Source organism: Mustela lutreola, chromosome 12, assembly GCF_030435805.1.
Source record: "Mustela lutreola isolate mMusLut2 chromosome 12, mMusLut2.pri, whole genome shotgun sequence".
In the NCBI taxonomy this organism is placed as follows: Eukaryota; Metazoa; Chordata; class Mammalia; order Carnivora; family Mustelidae; genus Mustela; species Mustela lutreola.
Window position 1 is genome coordinate 5756748 of NC_081301.1, and position 21308 is coordinate 5778055.

General features: G+C 51.3%; 1 protein-coding gene across 1 annotated transcript in view; it reads right to left on the bottom strand.

The window, feature by feature from the left end:
- GPR107 (G protein-coupled receptor 107) overlaps nucleotides 1–21308 on the bottom strand; it is a 73795-nt gene that overhangs the window by 12684 nt on the left and 39803 nt on the right. Inside the window, exons 10-14 of the mRNA XM_059141387.1 lie at nucleotides 20903–20978; nucleotides 19510–19583; nucleotides 18985–19102; nucleotides 16725–16855; nucleotides 14078–14121 (exon numbers count right to left, since the gene is read on the bottom strand). Coding sequence (XP_058997370.1) covers nucleotides 14078–14121; nucleotides 16725–16855; nucleotides 18985–19102; nucleotides 19510–19583; nucleotides 20903–20978 — 443 coding nt within the window. The remainder of the gene's footprint in view (nucleotides 1–14077; nucleotides 14122–16724; nucleotides 16856–18984; nucleotides 19103–19509; nucleotides 19584–20902; nucleotides 20979–21308) is intronic.

Here is a 21308-nt window from a genome sequence, read left to right on the forward strand (position 1 = left end):
TCTGGCGGTCCCCTCCCTCCCTGCCAGGGCCAAGAATTCGGGGCTGACGGGGAAGGGAGGCACGGGGGTGAGGGCGCTGCAGGGTGAAGACCGTGGGGGAGGGGAAGGGTGTGGAAGGCGCCACATCTCACATCTCCCTGGAGCCAGGGGCCACCATGTCGCACCCTCCAGGCTGCTGTAAGACATCCTGAACTGAGTCAGGCCACGGAGCGCCTCAAATATGAGCCTGTGCGCCCACACCCCCACGCCGATGCCGCACCACCGCAGGACGCGGGCGAGGACAGACAAACAGACCTGGGGACCATTGGTGCTGCCTCTAGGACAGGCAGCCCCAGTAAGTGAAGCTCAGTGTCATTTGCAAAACCCAGCAGTCCCGACAGAGGTCACTTCCAGTCACACATGAGACATACCGCTGGCCGAGCTCCGGGGGCCAGGCCCCCACCTGCGTGATCCAGTCCCAGCCAGGGCCGCGAAGGCGGGGAGGGAGCCCACGTACTGAGCTTGGAAACAAGCAGGCAGCAGCACAGGACCTGCACATTTGAACACCTTGGGTTCAAGTTCCAACTCTGCTGCTTCCCCGCTGTGTGACCTCAGAAAAGCCACTTAACCTCTCTGAGCCTCAGTTTCTTCATCTGTCCAACAAGGATAACAGCGCCTACCGTAAGGGTTGTTGGCAGAGGTGAGGAGACAGTGCGTGGAAAGCAAACGGCCCCCAGTAAGCACGCGGCCCATGTCTACTGCTTCCGCACGAGGGTAATATAGCATCGACCCAACACCAACTGGGCCGCAGACTCCTGCAGCGGCTGCCACACCCACCGGGAACCCAGGCTCCAGTGAGCGCGACCGGACGGAGCGGGGACGCGGGGGCTGCCATCTGCACACGATGCGGTCAGCCTGGAGCAGCGGGGATCCAGCCCCGGAGGGGAGGCCTCACCAGCGTTACGCGAGGAGCAGCCAGCAAGGCAGCATGTCGCAGCGCGGGATCCCAGGCCTCCTCCTGCTTTTTTTTTCCAAAAGAGCTGTCCCTGGAGTGGCGGACGCTGCCCAGCTTGCTGCTCGCTGGCTCGAGGCAGGCCGGCCTCCCACGGGAACAGAGGCTCCTCGAGTCTGGGCTGGCTATTTCTGACCCCATCACCACAAACAGCAAATATGGTCAAAGAGTGAGTCTGGTGGGAGGAAAATGCCTCGAACGGGAGCCCAAAGCCCCACATTCCAGTCACTGCACTGTCATGGCTGCGTGTGCCTGGGCCTGGCCCGTCCCTCCCAGGCATGGGTCTGCTCGTGGTCAGGATGTTTTCATGGCACTGGTTTTTCCGGGGTGAGCACCAGAATCACCCTGAGAGCTTCTCCTAGAACACATGCCCGGCTGCCACTGTTACAGAACTGGACTTAGCCAGAAGGACTTTGAAGAAGCTCCCAGGGAACGGGGAAGGAGGGGGCAGGGGGCAGGGAGGTTGTGCACCTGCTCTAGGAGCTCCTGCGAGGCCCACCTCCTGCTATGGGCTCCTCCACTCTCCCCGCAGGAAATGGCCAGGACTCTGGATTTTGGCAACTATTTTTTTTTTTTTTAAAGATTTTATTTATTTATTTGACAGAGAGAAATCACAAGTAGATGGAGAGGCAGGCAGAGAGAGAGAGAGGAGGAAGCAGGCCCCCCGCCGAGCAGAGAGCCCAATGCGGGACTAGATCCCAGGACCCTGAGATCATGACCTGAGCCGAAGGCAGCGGCTTAACCCACTGAGCCACCCAGGCGCCCCATTGGCAACTATTTTTTACTGATGAGAACAGAACAAGTGCCCACAGAGGCAGGAAGTGCCCAGCTGTTTCAAATAATTACCAAGGCGGTGGCGCCTGGGTGGCTCAGTCAGTTAAGCGTCTGCCTTCGGTTCAGGTCATGATCCCAGGGTCCTGGGATCAAGTCCCACATCGGGCTCCTGCTCGGCGGGGAGCCTGCTTCTCCCTCTGCCCATTCTGCCTGCCACTCCCTCTACTGTGCTCTCTGCCCCCCCCAACTCCATAAACAAATAATTTAAATCTTTAAAAACACACAAACAATTACCAAGGCAGCCATCTCTGTGACCAGTAAGTATCAAGAGCAAAGGTACCCCAGCTAGAGGAGATGCTGTCCCTTCCCTAGACTTTTACCTTTCCTCTGTACCCCCAGGAGGAACGAGGGGGCTGGCAAGAAGACAGATGGCCCCTTCCTCCCCAGTGGACTCGCCTGGACGGTCCTGAACCACGACACTGGTTGTTAGCATCGGCGGAGTGAGGGACCGTGTGCCAGGCGCCTCTCATGCTTCATCTGGGGTAAAAACCACACATCAGCCCCCGTGAAGGAACAACCGCTGTGACCACTGCCTCACAGAGGAAGAACTAAGGCCTGGAGAAGTTTAGCAGAATAGCCAATGTCACACAGCTTTTAAGGAGAAAAGCAAGTACTCAACACCCAAGTCCACAGCTCTCTAAAGACCACGTTCTCAATGCCTACACTCTGCACTAAGAGAAAGGTAATTCACAGCTTTGTAATCCCCTGCCAGCCCACGGCTCAAAATGCCGGGCAGTGCCCAGGAGCTGCCAGCAATCCATCTTGAGGAGTTAATACTGGGTGATTTACGAGGCACACAGAAGCAAAGGCCCGTGACAGTCTCTTCAAGGGTGAAACATTTCCAAAACAATCCTTCTCTGGGTATAAAGAAAGCCCCGAAGCTTAAAACCATGCCCATCTACCCCAAATCCCTTTCTCCTGCTTCCTCCCTGCCATGCTTCAAAGGGAATTTTGAGTCAAACACAAAAATTACAGAAATAAGGATGCTAGCAAGGCCTGGCTGGCATCAGCATTGCTCTGACTCACTGTCAAGCTCAGCGGTTCTACAGTCTGCTTAAGCTCCAAGTTCAAGCTCCCCCTGCTGATGGCGGGGTTGGGGCGGTGGGGAGGTGGCACAGTAGCTGCCCCCACTTTTGTGGGCAAGCACGGGCCTGGAAGCCAGGCCACACGCTGACCTGAGACCACGCTGGCCTGAAACTATCCATTTTGGGGAGATACCAGCTCAGCAGGTGCCCTCTGGCCTCCACTAAGAGGAGATCCCACCAACCCATCTCATGAAGACCGTATGAGGAGCAAGCATGGGGCTGTGTAAGACAAGAACTCTGGGGGGCTCAGTGGGTTAAGCCCCTGCCTTCGGCTCAGGTTGTGGTCACAGGGTTCTGGGATCGAGCCCCGAGTCGGGCTCTCCACTCCGCAAGGAGCCTGCTTCTTCAGTTCTCTCTGCCCTTGATCTGCCTTTGTGATCTCTCTCTGTCAAATAAATAAGTAAAATTAAAAAAAAAAAAAAAAGACAAGAACTCTGTAGAGAAGGAAACTCTGATTTTCAAATGGTTGAAGGTCCTGTGAAAAGTGGTTCAAAATAAATTTCCAGGGGTTCCTGGGTGGCTCAGTCAGTGAAACATCTGCCTTTGGCTCAGGCATGATCCTGGAGTCCTGGGATGGAGCCCGGCACTGGGTTCCCTGCTCGGTGGGGAATCTGCTTGTTCCTCTGCCCCTTCCCCTGCTCGTGAACTTGCATTTTCTCTAGCTTTCCCAATAAACAAATAAGACTCTGCCTTTGGCTCAGGTCATGATCTCACGATTGAGTCCTATATGGGGCTCTCTGCTCAGCGGGGAGCCTGCTTTCCCACCCCGCCCCTGCCTCTCTGCCTACTTGTGCTATCTGCCAAATAAATAAATAAAATCTTTAATAGACAAATAAAATCTTTTAAAATATATGTATTTTAAATATTTTTTAAATTTTAAATATTTAAATATTTTAAATATAAAAAATATATTTCCAATATACATTTAAAACAATTATCCAAAGTTAGAATTAATTTTAAAAGAATGGGGAGGGGAGGGACTTATGGAGAAAAATGAACCTCTGACTAGCTCAGAGTGATGGAGGGAGGGAAAAGCAATGAAATGGTCCAGGATCATGGAACATGACAGAGGTAAAGGGAAGGAGAAAACAGAGCAGAGTTTATGGGCCTGTTTGTTTGTTTGTTTTTAAGATTTTATTTAGTTGACAGAGAGAGATCATAAGTAGGCCGAGAGGCAGGCAGAGAGAGAGGGAGAAGCAGGCTCCCTGCTGAGCAGAGAGCCCGACGCAGGGGTTGATCCCAGGACCCTGAGATCATGACCGAGCTGAAGGCAGAGGCTTAACCCACTGAGCCCCCCAGGCACCCCCGGAGCAGGGTTTGTTAAGGTTGTCAAGAATAAGGCTTCCTTCAAGAGATACCAAGTGAAATTAAGAAGACAACGAGAGGGTAAAACTGATTATTATGCCAGGAAATGCTTGGTAAAAGATAAAAGTAAGTAAAAAACACCTCAATACAGGCGACGGTTCGTGTAACCGACAGAGGTGTCATGTGTCAGCTTGCTTATGCCTGCAGAGGATACGATGGTTTGGGCACAGCCGCAGCGCACTGTGCCGGCCCGCTGCTGGCCCGCAGGCTCCTCAACAGGTCTGGCATGGACAAGATCTAGGAAGGCCAAGTGGAAGTGACTGGAGATGAATACAACGGGGAAAGAAGCGTTGATGGTCTACCTGGTCCCGTCACCCGCTATCTGGATGCAGGGCTTGCCAGAACTACTGCCGGAAATTAAGTTTTGGGGCCCTCCAGGGAGCAATGGATGGAGGCCTGCCTATCCAAGAAGAAGTGGATCTGTCCCAAAATGGCTCTTGCCCAAGAGGAAGATCGGGTAGCTCGGAAGAAGGCAAGTTTCCTTCCAGCTCAGGAGTGGGCTGCTGAGAGCTAATAACCAAACCACAATTCTCTATGAAGATTATTTCAGATAAAGATAGTAATAACCTTATTCATCAAGTAGCAAAAAATAAAAAGGTAAAAAAATAATAAAACAATAATTGAGGAATGGTAAAAATTCACCAAATTGAACAGGTAAGGACTATGCACCTTATTGTAAGCAAAAGTTACTGTAAAGGAACAAGAAGGGGTGCCTGGGTGGCTCAGTGGGTTAAAGCCTCTACCTTCGGCTCAGGTCATGATCCCAGGGGTCCTGGGATCAAGCCCCACATCGGGCTCTTTGCTCAACAGGGAGCCTGCTTCCTCCTATCTCTCTGCCTGCCTCTCTGCCTACTTGTGATCTCTGTCTGTCAAATAAATAGATAAAATCTTAAAAAAAAAAAAAATAAAGGAAGAAGAAAAAGAAAGAAGTAAAAATGGCCCAAGAGACTGGCTGACAGCCACAGGGAAGACTGTAAGATCTCTGCATCACATCTGGTGAGTTTCTGTTCTTGTCGCCCTTCTCCTCTCCTCCAAAGGCCCTTTGCAGGTGGGAGGTGGGGTCCTAAGGACCCAGGCCGACCTGACTCTGCTCCTGTCCCCGCCAGCCCGCGGCTCGCATGGCTCTGGAAGCCTCCCTAGTCTGACATCACGGCTGGGGCTGGGCTGAGCCAAGGAGCACGCCGCTCCCTGCCTGTCCATGGCACAGACTCGCAGTTGGCAATGAGCCGGGTGAGGAAGCAAGTCAGATGTCCCACTGCATCCTGACACAGGCTGGCCAACAGCAGACAACACCTTCTCCATAAGAGAACCACATCTCCCCAAATACTGTGGTAGGTAATCAACCAAGAAGCATTGGTTTCAACCATGACTCAGGACTTGCAGAAACCAAATCCAAGCCAAGGCCCCTGGGCAGAACCCTGTCCCAGACCAGGAAGGGCACACCCACTCACATCGCAAACCAAGCCTGCTGGGTGGCCAGGGGCCCCCCAAGACAGCAAGGGGCCCAATGTTTTGAAGGCCTAATAAAAAAAAATGGCAATGTGTGCATGATGTGGCTGCTTCTCAGGCTGGGGATATACACAGTGGCCTCTCTGCTTTTGGTTATGGACTATATTAATTCAGGCTGTAACAATGGTTGATTATTTTGAAACGTGGAGCAGAAGCTATGATTTTATTAATGGCATTAAAGGAAGTTTGGGTGATCTGCTAGGGGAAAGTAATGAAAACAGGGTTTTGGTGATTAAAAGAAATGATAAATCACTGCAGTAAGTCAGTCTAATCGAATACTCTTTCTTTCACCTTACTTCTTCGTAACAGCCTATTTGGCTATAGTTTTACCCTTTGCGGGGTCATGGTCTCCTTTGAGATTTGCGAAAAGCCATGAACCCTCTGCCCAGGTAAATGCACCCTCTGCCCCGGTAAATGCTACATGCACAAAATCTCACCCAGTTTCTAGCGCCTACACACCCCTTCCCCTAATGCACTCGTGGATGGAAAACGTGGGACCTAGAGAGCTGGCGACAACCGGACATGAGGCGGCCTTGAGTGTAGGACAGAATGCCATACGGCCCCCACCCCGATGGCAGGGGTACTTTTTTTTTTTTTTTTTTTAAAGATTTTATTTATTTGACAGATAGAGAATCACAAGTAGGCAGAGAAACAGAGAGAGAAGGGGAAGCAGGCTCCCTGCGGAGCAGAGAGCCCGATATTGGGCTCGATCCCAGGACCCTGAGATCACGACCTGAGCTGAAGGCAAAGGCTTAACCCACTGAGCCACCCAGACGCCCTGACAGGGGAGCCCTCTGAACTACTACTGCATCACACCGGCCGGAGAGAAAGCCTTCTTGGTCCGCCAGCACGCCACCTTTCTGGAGCAGAGGGATGTTTATGATGCTCTCATGGTAACAGCTTCAGACTTCAGGCTTGGGAGAGGATCATAAACATATGCTCCAGCTCCACACCCAGAGCCAAAAGGAAGGATGAAAATTGTTTGAGTGACCAGATAAAGGGCATCTCATTTTTTCTGCCTCTTCTATCCTGTTATCCTGAAACCCTGCTCCAGAGTGGGCAATCCCAACGCTATCTTCAAGGGCAGGGCAGAAAACAGCACAGAACAACTCTGGAGGAACTCATCCCCGCCCAGGTGGCACCCAGTCCTAGGGCCCTCCCCTCGTGCTGGGGAAGGGAAATCACAGCAAAACGTGTGGCTGGGAGGCTCCTCCTTCTCTGCACCTCCTTCTGCACCCTAGGGCTTTTGACCTAGGGCTTCCTGGTCTGGCCTAGTAATAATAATCCTCGCTGCCTGGCCCTGGGCACCTTAGTTTCTCCTGGGAAAATGTAAACAAAGATTGGAGAAACCTGAGATTACAGCCAGGAACTGAGTCAAAGGAGTCAGGGAAGACAGTGCTTATAAACGTCAGCCCCGGTGCAAATGTAAAACCCGGTGCAAATGTAAAACCCGGAGCGCTCCTGGTCAACGGACGGCAAGTCATGTTAACGGCCATCTTGTTAGTGAAAGAAAGGCACAGGGTCCTATTAGAATAATTAGGTACAATATCAGAGCAGATAATGGTGCAAAAGCTATTGCCCCTAATCAAATGACAACACAGTCCTGGACACAAAAATGGAGTTCCATAAACGCTTACAAGCGGTACGTTGTTAGATCTATGCAAGCCTTACAGTTTTCAAAGCGCTCAGTAAGGGGTGAGCAGTCAGTGGTCAGTATCACTCTGTTACAGATACGAATCTCTTTAATGTCTAACAACAGCCAGGATTTGGCGAACTTTTTCTCTAGAAGCTCAGAGAGCACCCTTGTGGGCCTGATGATCTCCGCCCCAAGGACTCAACTTTGCCACTGAAGCGCAAAAACTCCCACAGACAGCGCACACACAATGGGCAAGATGCATTCCAGGAAAACATCATTTACAGGAGGGGGGGGCGGGCGGGGGCGCCCTCCGCCCGTTGAACATCTGCCTTCAGGGGTCCTGGGATCGAGCCCCACGTCAGGGTCCCTGCTCAGAGGAGAGGCTACTTCTCCCTTTCCCTCTGCCACCCGCCCCCTTCTCCTACTTGTGCATGCGCTCTCCCTAATAAATAACTAAAATCTTTTAAGAAAACTATTTATAAAAACAGGCCAGGGTAATTTTCTTCTTTTTTCATCAATGGGTTTTTCATTAGGTCTGTTTACATGAATGCCCCCAAATAAAACATACATTTTTGGCACGAGATGCCCAGAACTAATGAACTCTAAATATTTAGTCACAAGAATCCGGCTACGTTAAGTCTGAAATAAACTCTCTACGGGGGAAAAAAACCAAAACAGGCAGGCTTTTCGGTCGTGGCAGTCATGACCATGAGAGATTCAAGAAGCCTCATCCCTATCAAACGGTTCTCAAACTTTTGGTCTCAGGATTCCTTTCCACTTTTTAAAAATTACTGAGGACCTCAAAGAACTTTGTTTATGTGGGTAAAATCTACCAGTATTAATCATATTAGAAAATTAGACAAATTTCAAAAGTATTTAATAATCAATTTAAAAGTAACAAATCCATTACTAGTATAAACATTTTTTTAATTGAAAATAACTCATTCGGGGCACCTGGGTGGCTCAGTGGGTTAAGCCGCTGCCTTCGGCTCAGGTCATGATCTCAGGGTCCTGGGATCGAGTCCCACATCGGGCTCTCTGCTTGGCAGGGAGCCTGCTTCCGCCTCTCTCTCTCTCTGCCTGCCTCTCTGCCTACTTGTGATCTCTCTCTGTCAAATAAATAAATAAAATCTTTAAAAAAAAGAAAAGAAATCATTCAAGGGTGCCTGGGTGGCTCAGTGGGTTGGGCCTCTGCCTTCAGCTTGGGTCATGATCTCAGGGTCCTGGGATCGAGTCCTGCATCCGGCTCTCTGCTCAGCAGGGAGCCTGCTCCCCCAATCCCGCCTGCCTCTCTGCCTACTGTGACCTCTCTCTGTCAAATAAATAAATAAAATCTTAAAAAAAAAAAAACTCATTCAAAAAAACTTGAGATGATTGGAATTGTTTTGTTTTTGTAAATCTCTTTGATGTCTGGCTTAAGAGAATACAGCTGGATTCTCATATCTGCTTCTGTAGTCAATGTGCCATGAAAGAGTGTTTTGATTGCACTATGTGAAGAAAATATGGCCTTATACAGACAGGAGCCTTTTCAGAGAACTGTGAACAGTCTTCTTTGACATTAAAACTTGACAAATGGTAGCTTTTTTTTTTTTTTTTTTTTAAGATTTTATTTATTTGACAGAGAGAGGCACAGCGAGAGAGGGAACACAAGCAGGGGGAGTGGGAGAGGGATAAGCAGGCTTCTTCCCCCTGAGGAGAGAGCCCAATGCAGGGCTCAGTCCTGATCCTGGGATCATGACCCGAGCTGAAGGCACATGCTTAACAACGGAGCCACCCAGGTGCCCCGACAAGTGGTAGCTTCTTTTTTTTTATTTTTTATTTTTTAAAGATTTTATTTATTTATTTGACAGAGAGAGATCACAAACAGGCAGAGAGGCAGGGAGAGAGAGAGGAGGAAGCAGGCTCCCTGCTCACCCCCAAGTGGTAGCTTCTTAAAGATTTGTGAGGTGCGGAATCTGAGGAGCGCCCATGACCTGTCATTTGTTGTGAGTTCGAGCCCCGCGCTGGGTGTAGAGATTACTTACAAATAAAATCTTGAGGCGCCTGGGTGGCTTAGTCAGTTGAGCATCCGACTCTATTTCGGCTCAGGTAATGAACTTGGGGTCATGAGATGGAGGCCCTAGTAGGGCTCCCTGCACAGTGGGGAGTTTGCTTGTTCCTCCCCCTCTGCCCTGGCCCCTCTCATGTGTACCTGCGCTCCCTCTCAAATAAATAAATACACCTTTTTTTAAAAAGAAAAATCTTAAAGAAAAAATCCACTAGTCCATCTTGCACTTTGAATGGATCTTTTATTCATGCACGACTGTGTCACATGCACTGGCCAGGTTCGACCAAGTCACACAGGTCTCTGAAATATCGACACTTTTTATCATAAAATACTTTTTAAAGTCACATTTGTTAATATTACCCCTTCTCACATATGTCTTTTAAGAACAGGGAAGCTATCAAGCCTTCAGTGGTGGATATAAGTCTTCCAAAATTAATATTTGTGCTTTCAAGTGAAAATGAGATCGCCAGCAACAAATACTTCTCATTTCCCTGAATTTTTTACTTCATTCATTTTTAAGACGTCTGACAAAAGCTCATGTCTGAGTAGCCATACCAAAGTTTTATTCTTTCAAACAAAAATGATTTCCCAAGAGAAAAGCAGCTGGTTCAGCCTGCAACTCCAACAACTGTACATGTGCGTTCCCATAAAACAACTATCATACTCCGGTGCCTGACAGAAGTGCTTCACGTATACTTCCCATTTCATGACACTTGGAATGTTAAAAGACATATGTTTAAGGGTTGAGATTTAATAACAGTAGTTTTTACTATTTCATCGACGTCACTCTTAAGTGAAAGGAGCCTCTTTCACCCCTGGCAAGCAGGGAGTAAGGGCCACTGATACGGTTCGGTGCTACTGCCTTGAATCATGCTCACGCCGCTGCTGCCTGACCTACTACTGCTCCTGTACCATCAGAGCCAACGTCAACAGCAAAAAACGATGACCGTGGCCGGCGATGAAAACAGCATGACCCCGAGGACCCTCGTGGGAACTGCTACCCTGACGAGTACTTCCCACGGCCGCAGCTACCTGCAGAACGTGGTAGCTGCTCCCAGTGAGGCCAGGCGTCCACAAACCGTGCCACTAGAGCCTGTCACCGTTTGTTTAAATGCCTCTGAAGCTCACATAAAAGCCAGAGTCCTCAGAACACTTCCTCTGAGTCTTCCTCAGAAACACGACAGGGAAAAAAAGACAAGCAGCGCCAGGAACTGTTAACCCAATGTAGGACGTCTATCCCCCGGCCAGTCCTTGGAGGTAATGACGGTGGAGTTAAGGAGGAAACAGGTCCACCCTCAAGGGCAATGACAGTCAATGTCGGCGGGCAAAACCCGGTGCAACCCGAGCTCGGGTGTCTGTGCAGTACTCGGGAAGCTTCCGTTCAGAGAACGCAGCGAGACAGTGACTTTCAACGACAGAGGAGCTCAGAGAAGCAACAGCGTGTGACAGAGGAGACAAAGACGCAGCTGAAGGACACTGGGCGGCTTCCCTCAGGTTCAGTCAAAAGGACTCCAGAGACGAAGAGGTAAACATCCAAACAAGCGCTCTGAAAGCCACCCTGTCACCCCAAATGCAGGGACAGCCACTGCAAACAGCACTTCCTCCACGGCAATCAGTGAGCCTGGACTGCACTTACAGGGAGAGTCTCAAGTCCAAGTCACCGTCAAGGTCATGCATTGAGTCAAAGGCACAAAGATCCTAAGATCAGGAACCATCAGCTGTCAACCAGCAAAATGCTTGCGAATCTAGTGGCAGGCATCACTGCCCATGGCCTTCACTTTGCTAGCTGCCTCTGGGGCGGGCTAGATCACAGAAGGGTACACTGAGGAGCACGGGCTGGGGGTGCGAGGTCAAGCACACCGGGGAGCCTGCAGCGGGGCGCTTAGCAGTGTGCTGGCTCCAGCTCCTGCCTCACTTCTGTCCCCATCCGCTCTGCCATCACACCCCAGGGCGGCTTGCGCTGAGGGGTAGGGGATGCTATTCCTGAGAGTTCTCTGCAGGCGGGACGTGACTGCACCACCTCTGAAAGAGTTACTGGCATAACCATTTTTCAAAGTCCTGAATGAAATACACATTTGCAGATCAGCTAATAAGCAGCCACGGCCTAAATCAATTCCGTGAAAACATATTGATCAAGACACCCGCACCCTAACTACTGTGTCCTCCTTTTTCAACTTAATTTAATTTATTTATTTGACAGACTGAGACCCAGTGCGCAAGAGGGAACACAAGCAGGGGGAGTAGGGGAGGGAGAAGCAGGCTTCCCATTGAGCAGGGAGCCCGATGCGGGGCTTGATCCCAGGAGCTTGGGATCATGACCTGAGCCGAAGGCAGACACACAACAACTGAGACACCCAGGCGTCCCGACCCCCTTTCAAAGGGTTTGTGATATTTGCTGATGCGAAATGGGGGCTTTCTTAACAGAATGTCAATCAGCAAACGGTGAACAAGAGCCCTGATCTGCTCTTGTGACTTCCTGTTTTGACACTGCTCTCGCTGAAGAGGTTGCGTGCTGTCACCTGGTGGAAAAAGCGAGAAACTGCCTCGTGTGCCCCAGACGACGACAAAAGCATTCAGGTCCTCGTTTCTTTTCACTACAGATGCCTGGGGATAATTCCGATCCCATCTTGGTTCAGCCGGCTAAGCATCGACCACTAGCCATCAGCCACTTGAGGAATGAATGGTCACAGAGACGATTCATTACCATGGTCGTCCCCAAGCCCTGCAAAGCTGGCTGCAGAAAGCAGAGAGGCCGTCACAGGGATCAGGATGATGGAGAAGAGGGAAATGGAGCTGGTGAGGAAGGTCAGAGGATCCACAAAGGGGAAGGGCGGGGCCAGAAGAAAACTAACCATAAAACTCACCAACTGGAGGACATGCTCTTGGAATTTTTAAGCATTTTCAGCCCAGCAGTAAGAGAAATGAATCCACAAACACCGAAGTGTATAAAGATGAGAAAGTAAAATGTCTCACCTCAAGATATTAAAACATTTTTTAAACTTTAAATTTTGAGTAATGTCTATATCCAACATGGGGCTCGAACCCACAACCCTGAGATCAAAAGCCACATGCTCCAATGACTGAGCCCGCGAACCAAGCCAGCTGGCTGCCCCTTATACGTTAAAACTAAGGGAACGACCTATTCATTGACAAATATAATAATAAAGGCTCCTTTTTATGTGACAAGCACAGAAAAAGAAGAAAGAAAACAAGAATATCTCCCAGACAGTTATTCTCAGAAGGTGAGTTTTTATTTTTTATTTTGGATTTTTCGGTTTGTGCTGCGGTGCTTTATTAGGATTCTAATTTGTGTTTTATCTTTTGTGATTTCCCCTTACCCTATTCCAAGAAGGCAGGAGAGCTCTTTGAATTCTGAACCAGGCTAAAAGCAAATCCTTTACATGAAGTTCAAGTTGAAACTCACTGACAAGAATCTGTCCCAGAAGAAGAGAACCCAGTGCTTTTGAAGAAAAAGAGGGAAAAACAACAAAGAGCTATTTCCCAGGACAGGAAAGAAAACGGGCTGGTACATTCTGAGTGGGGCCTGCAGCCACTCGGGAGGGGTGAGCCCGGGGAGGCAGAAACCCCCGGTGCCAGGCCACCCAGAGCCAGAGCGCTACGAGGGCCGGATGGCAGGAGTCTCCAAAGCAAGGACTGTGGACCGAAACCACAAGAGTAGCAGACACCCCCAAGTGCGGTGCTCTACCCCGGGATCCTGCCAGACACTGGCGTGAAGCCTTGAACTCGAGTGTAGTTCAACTTACAGAAAATCATGCGGTATTAATTACATAGCAAGTGTGAAATAAGACAGGTACCTATTACCTGATTTCCAATTTTTCTAAAATGAATCCTATTACTTTTATAATGATTAAAGAAAGGGTCAGCAACAAAACTTCATCAACAACAAATGAATTATGAGCCTTGAAGCACATTGCTGTCAGCACCCGGACGCACCGGTGGCTCCGAGCACTGAGAAAGCACTGCTTCTCAGTCCCTAGTGGTCCAAAGCCCCCTTTTATGCCATCGTGCACTATTCAAATCAGCTCAGAAATGCACAAAACATCTTCTCCGTGGCTTTTCTTAGGAGGGATGGTTAGAAAACCAAAGAGATACAGAAGGGTTATCAAGGCACCGGCATGTAAAGACCAGAGCGTTTAGAAGGTTCTCTCTGGCGTTGGTCTCATCTTAAATGAATCCCGACACATCTATTTTGAAAGCGTGTTAAATCAGCAGGAAGGGATGCTTTACACATAGCCATCCCCAATCCATTATGCCTCCTGTTCTCACAGTGAAGTGCTATCTGGTCCTTCCCAGACAAGACTTTCTCCTCCTGACTCAGTCTGGAGAAGGTGAAAATCACGCTCACTAGTGGAAACGGAATGAATCATCTGATCAAGCAGCAATCACCCCCCAGCCTCCCTCCACAGCGGACCTTGCAGAGTTTACTCCCTCCTGTCGAGCAAACGACCCTGGCTGCTCTCACCAAGTCCCTGGGGCTCCTCAGCCTGCCTCCCAGGAGACAGCAGCCCTTCGCCTCCACCTCCCGGCAGTACCCAGGCACGCGGCTTTGGGGAAGGACTAGCAGCACCAAAGAGCACAAGGGAACTTGCCTTTTCCATCTGTCGCTGATGCTTCTTGTAAATGCCTGATTGACCTAAAAATAAATGTTTGGAGAACAAAGGTTAGCTGGCAGATCTGCATTCTTCTGTTTCCAGCACTAGTAACTCAAGGCCTTGAATTCCCCAGTTTTCAACAGAAAGGGCTGGCCCAGATGGCTTGAGCACTCTCCCTAAACATCATCTCTGCTAAGGGACACCTTGCCTTGTCTGGGGCTCAAGCCTGCGAGTTAAGGATGCCCTCTAATGGCCAAAAAAGGTCTGGCAGGGGCCTGGGTGTGAGGGGACGACAAAGCAAAACACAGTAATTTCAAGCATCTTGAATCTCCCCCTCCACCTAAAATCTTTCATTCCCACAACTACACCATCCCTCAACATTGCTGTGGACAGCACCTGCTATCTGGAGAACGTGCCCCCCCCACCCCCACCAAGGCTAGAGGCTGATTTCTAAAGTCTAGGTCTAGGAGCTCGGGAGCACTTGGTTTCCGGCAAACTCCCTACTTCACTGATTGGAGATGCAGAACTCTGCTGGACAAAGTGTCGGCCCCCAGGGAGTCTGTCTTCCTGCTGCGATGTGCTGGGTCGCTCATTAGAGCAGCAGCGCCGCATTCACACATTCGCCTACGACTGCGACGGGCCGGAGTTCTAGGGAGAGCACAGAGGCTGCGAGGGAGAGACTGTCCCAAAATGACGGCAACAGCCGGGACCGATCCAGCCCAGGGCGAGGGTGGGTCTTACATGGGGGCTGAAGTCCTCACAGGCCACTCACTCTGTACCTGACCATGACTACAAGCCTTTTCTCCTAAGGACAGCCGCCCCGCCCCCCCGCCACTGCCGCCGCTGGGTCATCTTCCCACCCAGGAGAAGTGGATGGCGCAGGGTAGGAGAGTCAGCTGGCACAAAGCTCGCACCAAAGCTCGCCCCAAACCCAAGCCAGCAGAGTCTGAGGGCTTCAAAAGAACCTTCGATACTATTCCTTCAGTCCCCTCTAGGACCTAGTCTTACATCTTACAGCAACTTCCAGAACCTTCACTTTCAAGAACTTTGCCGCACAGCACTTGCTCGTTGGTGCTGAAATGAACAAGGGGCAGGAAATGGCCACTTGCAGCCCTGAGGCTCACCCGAATCTTCCCCGAATCCCCAAGTCCTTCTCTCTGACAGGAGTATTAGATGGGAGAGAAGGGATCAGACTCTGTTCGAGAACAGTCAGGCGCTCTCTCTGAAGACAGCGCTGGTCATCCTGTTCCAGGTGCCTGAGCTGTAGGACGCGGGGCGTCGGGAGCGCTCAGGAAGCCTCGCTCATGCTTTGTGGTCTCTGCCGGAAACCAGCTGCTGCACAGCTACGTGCGCCCGTGTGATGTGTGACAGAATAAGGGTCCAGAGTTAGTCTGATCGGCTGGAATAAGGATGACACTCCACTGGCACCACGTTCTAAATAATCAGAATAACTGGAAGAAGATAAATCCCAGGATCCGGGAAAATAAGAATTTACTTCATGAGGCCACTGCAGCATGGACCACATCATTTCTAATAGAAAGCAGGTAAATATATTTTTAAAGACTTTACTCTGGGGCGCCTGGGTGGCTCAGTGGGTTACGCCGCTGCCTTTGGCTCGGGTCATGATCTCAGGGTCCTGGGATGGAGTCCCGCATCGGGCTCTCTGCTCAGCGGGGAGTCTGCTTCCTCCTCTCTCTCTCTGCCTGCCTCTCTGCCTACTTGTGGTCTCTCTCTGTCAAATAAATAAATAAAATCTTTAAAAAAAAAAAAAAAAAACTTTACTCTGGGGGCACCTGGGTGGTTCAGTTAGTTATGCGTCTGCCTTCGGCTCAGGTCATGATCCCACGGCCCTGGGTTCGAACCCCATATCCGGCTCCTTGCTCAGCCCGAAGCCTGCTTCCCCCTCTCTCCCTCTGCCTGCTGCTCCCCCTGCCTGTGCTCTCATTCTGTCAAATAAATAAAACCTAAAAAAATAAAAATAAAAATAAAAACTTTATTCGAAAAGAAGTAACTGCTCTCAAGCAGCCACGAACTAGGTCACTGTAGCACTGCTGCTAGAACCTTCTCCCTCTACTGCTTCCTACAGAACCAGTAATTCCCTTCACCTGGCATCAGATTTAACAAGGACGTTTTCTCTCATCAACCACGGACGGGGTGCTAATGCCTCTTTACAGAACTGGAGCACAGCGTGTGCACCTCCGGCCTGCCATTCTGGGGATAGCTATGTGGTGATGCGCTGGGCCTCTCGCTAGTTCAGGTTCAATGCACTCCTGCACTCTGCGTCTAACCCGGCAAGAAAAGGCTGTTTATGGGATTTCAATTCCCTTCCCTCTAAATCATGCTGCTAGGTTATGCTGCTGTTGAGCTCTCCTTTCCAGACCCTTCTCTATTGTCTCATTTGTGTTCAAAGCCAAGGCGCCAGATCCGCTCCGTTGGAACACACTGCGGAGCTGAATGCAGACGCCAACCCCAGGCTCCTGCTGGAGACGGACCCACGTCCGCTGGGGAGCCAGGAAGCTGCATGTGTCCGGCAGATGCCCTGGGTGACTCGGAGCAGACTGGGAAAGGCTGAGTCAGCAGCCTGGTCTTGTTCGGCACACAAGCCCCGAGGCGCACCGTGGCCCCCCTCCCTGCGGGGACTCACCACACCACTGGGAAGAGGATCGCCCCACAGCACAGCAGGTCGACCAGGAACAGAGAATCCTTCCACAAGCCATACTCCGTAGTCCCCTCCTCAGTGGACTCTATGATGATGTAGGCCACGTTCGCCAGAACCTACAGGACACGAGAAGGGGCTGAAGCCCTAAAGCAAGGGCAGATCCCCACAACAGCAGTCCCGGGGGAAGGTGGCCCCTTGGGCCTGCAGGTCCCCAACCACGGTCACAGCATTCTCTCCAGTGCCACGTGCTTTTCAGAGTACTGTGCTCTCCCCTCAGGCAGTGTCTCTGTGTCCTCCTCCTGACCTGTGACTGCCCTGAGCAACAGTTAGGTGGCAGTGAGGCCGTGTGATTTCCAAGGTCGGTCATACAAAGGACACCACCTCTGGACGGCCGGCTCACTGGGGACACATGCCTTTGGAGCCCTGAACCCTCTTGTAAAAGTCTGGCTACCCCGAGCCAGCCACGGTGGAGAGACCAGGCCGGGAAAGAGATTTGGCTGAGGAGCCCCAGCTTTTCCCGGCCCCGGGGACAGAGGTAAGCGAAGACTTCGAGGAAGCCCCAGCCACTGTCGGACCGCAGGAGGCCCCCACGTTGGACTTGCCCAGCGCAGCCCTTCCACAACTTCTGACCCACATAGAATGAGACAATATGTGGTTATTGTTGCTCTCTGTCACTGCATTTGGGGTGATCTGTGACACAGCACAGATCACCAGGACACTCTGCTTTGCTTTTTGGGCTCCGAGGCCTGAGCAGAGCCGCTCAGGTGCTGAATGGCAGGCACCGCCCCCCCCAGTCAGCCACGATACCCAGATGCCTCAGGCCCTGCCCCTCGGAGCCAGCCCGAGCTGCCCGACGGTGTTCTCGCAGTGCCAGAAACGTTCTTGGAAGTCTGGGCGCACATCTGTACATCAATCACTTCTCGCTCAGAAGCGTGCACTGGCTCCCCACGACCACGAAGGAGTTTCCGTTTCCAGGCTGATAGTCAAGGCCTTCCCAGACTAGTCCCTGTGCTTTTCGATGCACGACTTCCTTGTATTTGATGGTTTCAATGTCCCATTTCCTCGGAGCTGCCTGCCATGGAACCTCGCAGTCAGCCCCCTCGGGGTGTGCCGCCCCGCATCCCAGTCTGGGTGGGGAAGGAAGGTCTGCCTGGAGGGACAGTAGCTGCTCTGGGGGGACAGGGCGACCGGGAGCAGTGCAACACGGTGGGAGGACGACGCAGGCCCTCCCTTCGGAGCTGGGAGGCGCTGGCAGGCTGCAGAACTCAGCGTGGCCGGCGCTGCGGCCGCAAGAGCCCGACCGCAGGGACTCGGGACGGCTCCTCAGCATCGCTGCTCACTCACCGGCAGCACCACGTGTCCCCGCTACTGATTTTTTGCCTGCCACATTTTTCTCCTTAAACATCGAGGCAAGGCCGGTCTATACCAAGAAGGCTTCTAGATCGCTCACATTTGGGCCATTCCTGGGAAACCTACAGCCACCGGTCTGTACCACTCACTGGGTGTTAACACGAATCCCTCTGTCATTAACGGGAAGGTGGCTTTGCTGCGAACACTGCCAGACCGCCCATCACTGGAGGAGGCTAACTTGTGTGCCAGGGGATTGCGGCACACAATCCTCCTTCCTCCCCTTGCCACACCCACACTGGGCTCCCAAACGAGAGCAGACGAGGAGAACAACTTTATCAAACACACGCTCTTTGGCTGAACAGAGCAGTCGGGCATCCCTGCTGGGCCCTCTCTGTTTACTGAGTTCTTTACGCCCAATCTCTGCCTCTCCCAAGGTTCCTCTCCCGAGCAGCTCACAACCAGGCAAGGCTGGCCTTGGCCGAGGGTCCCAAACCAGGAAGGGTTTAATAATAGTTGCCCTGATGTCTACTTAATATCCCACCTTGTGAGAACTCACTGGTGTCATTCACAGTTTTACAATAACTTGTTAATTAAAACACTATACAGCTGAGCTCGGCTAGAGGGCAGCCAGAGGCACGAAGGCAAGCCGTTAGGGGTCCTGACTTTCCAGCAGATCTCTCCTCAATGTGGGCGTCCATAAGCCGTTCACCACACGAGTGACGGCAGACAGCTCTCAGGGCCTTGACCGAGGCCTAGGTGGGCCAGAATACAGAAAGGGAACCCAGCAGTATGAGCCGGGGTTTCTGGGCGAGCCGCCTCCCTCTGGATAGAACCAGAGCTGAGTCCTGTGAAGTGTCAGGACACAACCAGGACGCGCAGGATCAGGGTCCCTTACCTGGAGCGGGATGACGATCATGAAGATCTTTTTGTCTTTATCGGAAAGGATGTGCTTAATGAAAGCCCAGCCCGTGCCGATGAGCGCGATGGTGATGAACAGGAGTGCCCCTTTCAAGCTGCAAAAGAAAAAGTTTCAGACACAGTGGCCTCTTCAGACTCTCTGCAGGTTCCACTACTTAGCTCCTTCATGACTTCACGGGCTTCTTGGGGGAAGACAAGGGGCCAAATTTAGGAAACGCCTCTTAAGTGAAGCAGCACACAAACGGGTTCACCACGCCCCCGACCTCCAAGCAGCTAACCCGCCCCATGGACGCAGCCCCCTCCCGAGCCAGCGGGCCTGAGTTCTCAGGTCTGGACAGCCACCCATGTGCCACACAGCTCCGGTGTGGCAGGAACCCGGACAGGCTGTCACGGGCGGGCAGCAACTATTCATGTGAGGCGGGTTCCTCCCCACCGTGGCCTCCCCAACTTCTGCACGTCGCCTTGTGGGATGAGCACTTCTCGGATCGCTCTGTGTACTTACAGGTGAGTGATGTAGTACACGACAGCCCAACCCTCAATGGGAAAGCCCTGGGACGAGATGTAGTGGTAGTCGATCTGCAACGGAACGATCGCATTTCAGAGAGGCCCATCTCCCACACGCCTTCACGCACAGGGAAGCAGAGCACGTGCCACCACAGCACCTCACCATGTGATGGGGGGGTCTCCCCTCACCCCAGCCGCTAATACCTCACTTGTCAATTCACAATCCAGCACGTGAAGGCACTACCAAGGTCAGGCAGCACGAGAAACCTGCCACAAGTTTCGACACCACCAGCACACAGGCCAGGAGATTCACACGGGCAGAGAGCTGCCTGTTATTTTCTTTAAAATCCCCAAGGACCAGGATGCCTGGGGGGCTCAGCCAGTGAAGCATCTGCCTTTAGCTCAGGTCATGATCCCAGGATCCTGGGATCGAATCCCACATGGGGCTCCCACCAGAAAAAAGAAAAAAAAAAATCCAGGTGGAGTCATGCAGTTTCCCCTGTGCTGTTGTTTTGTCTTTTTGAAAAATATCTGTGCACTTCGAGCTACTTAAAGCCACCAGCATATTTTAATTGAAGAGGCCAGTCTCAGTAGTGCACTCGCGATGCTTCCTGCCACGACTCACAAACGCCAGCACTGATGTCTTTGTGGACCTATCATCCTGTCACGAACAGCTATCTAGACACTGAAGTGACTCAAGGGTCTTGTCATTCATTACCAACCAAGTTCCAGAAAGATTCTTTTCACTTAGATCCAAATGGGAAATTATCCAAGTAACTGTCATTTCCAGAGACTGTACCGCATACATCACTACGCCTCTAATGCCAACACTCTGAAGGGCAGGACAGCGCGTGTCTGGAGACTGTCACCCTCCCAAGTGCAGCTGGCGGGTGCCACTGGGCAGCTGTGACCTTCCTCCCGCGGGCAGGTGCACTTCACTCCGCAGCCAAACCAACTACTCCAAGTGCAAGCACAACTCACACGCCTCCAGGTGTAGAGCATCACTGTTCCCTCAAGTAAGTACGCTCACACCAAGCTTCATATCAAATGGGCACATGGGGAAGGAGAAAAATCAAGCCACAGAAACAATGTGGCAGGTGGCACTCTAATCTTGAGAAAAGACAAAACAAACAAAAAGGAACAAAAACAAGGAAGGGTCTAGGAAATCTCTGGCTATGTGCGTGTGTTGGAAGCAGTCTCCGGGCTCAGGTCACTGAGGGTGTCAGGATTTATCCCTGTGACGGCCCCTCCCACACCAAATGCCTCATGAGAGAAGGTCTACCCTCATCTTATATCCCACTGACCTAGCTCCCCTTCCTTCCACTTCGTTTTTTCTGACTGTAGAGACACCGTACCTCATTTCGTAAATGACCCGAAACGTGAACACATACCGCGTGGAACACCAAGGAAAGAGACTTCGTGAAAGGAAGGGCCGCCATCAACCAGTGAATTTTAAACACGTCATTCCTATGAAAATGGAGAGAAAAGAATTAAAGGAATATCCCAGGTGCGCCTGGGTGGCTCCGTCAGTTAAGCATCTGCCTTCGGCGCAGGTCATGATCTCAGGGTCCTGGGATTGAGCCCCGCATCAGCCTCTCTACTCAGCATGGAGTCTGGTTCTCTCTTACTCTCCCTCCATGCTCCTCCCCTCTCTCTCAAATAAATGAATAAAATCTTAAAAAAAAAACCCAAAACCAATATTTCATTCCCCCACCCTCCAAAGGATGGCTAAAGCTCCGGGCATCAGATGCATTTATAAGGAGGCACTAAATATTATCTAAGCAAACCACACCCATG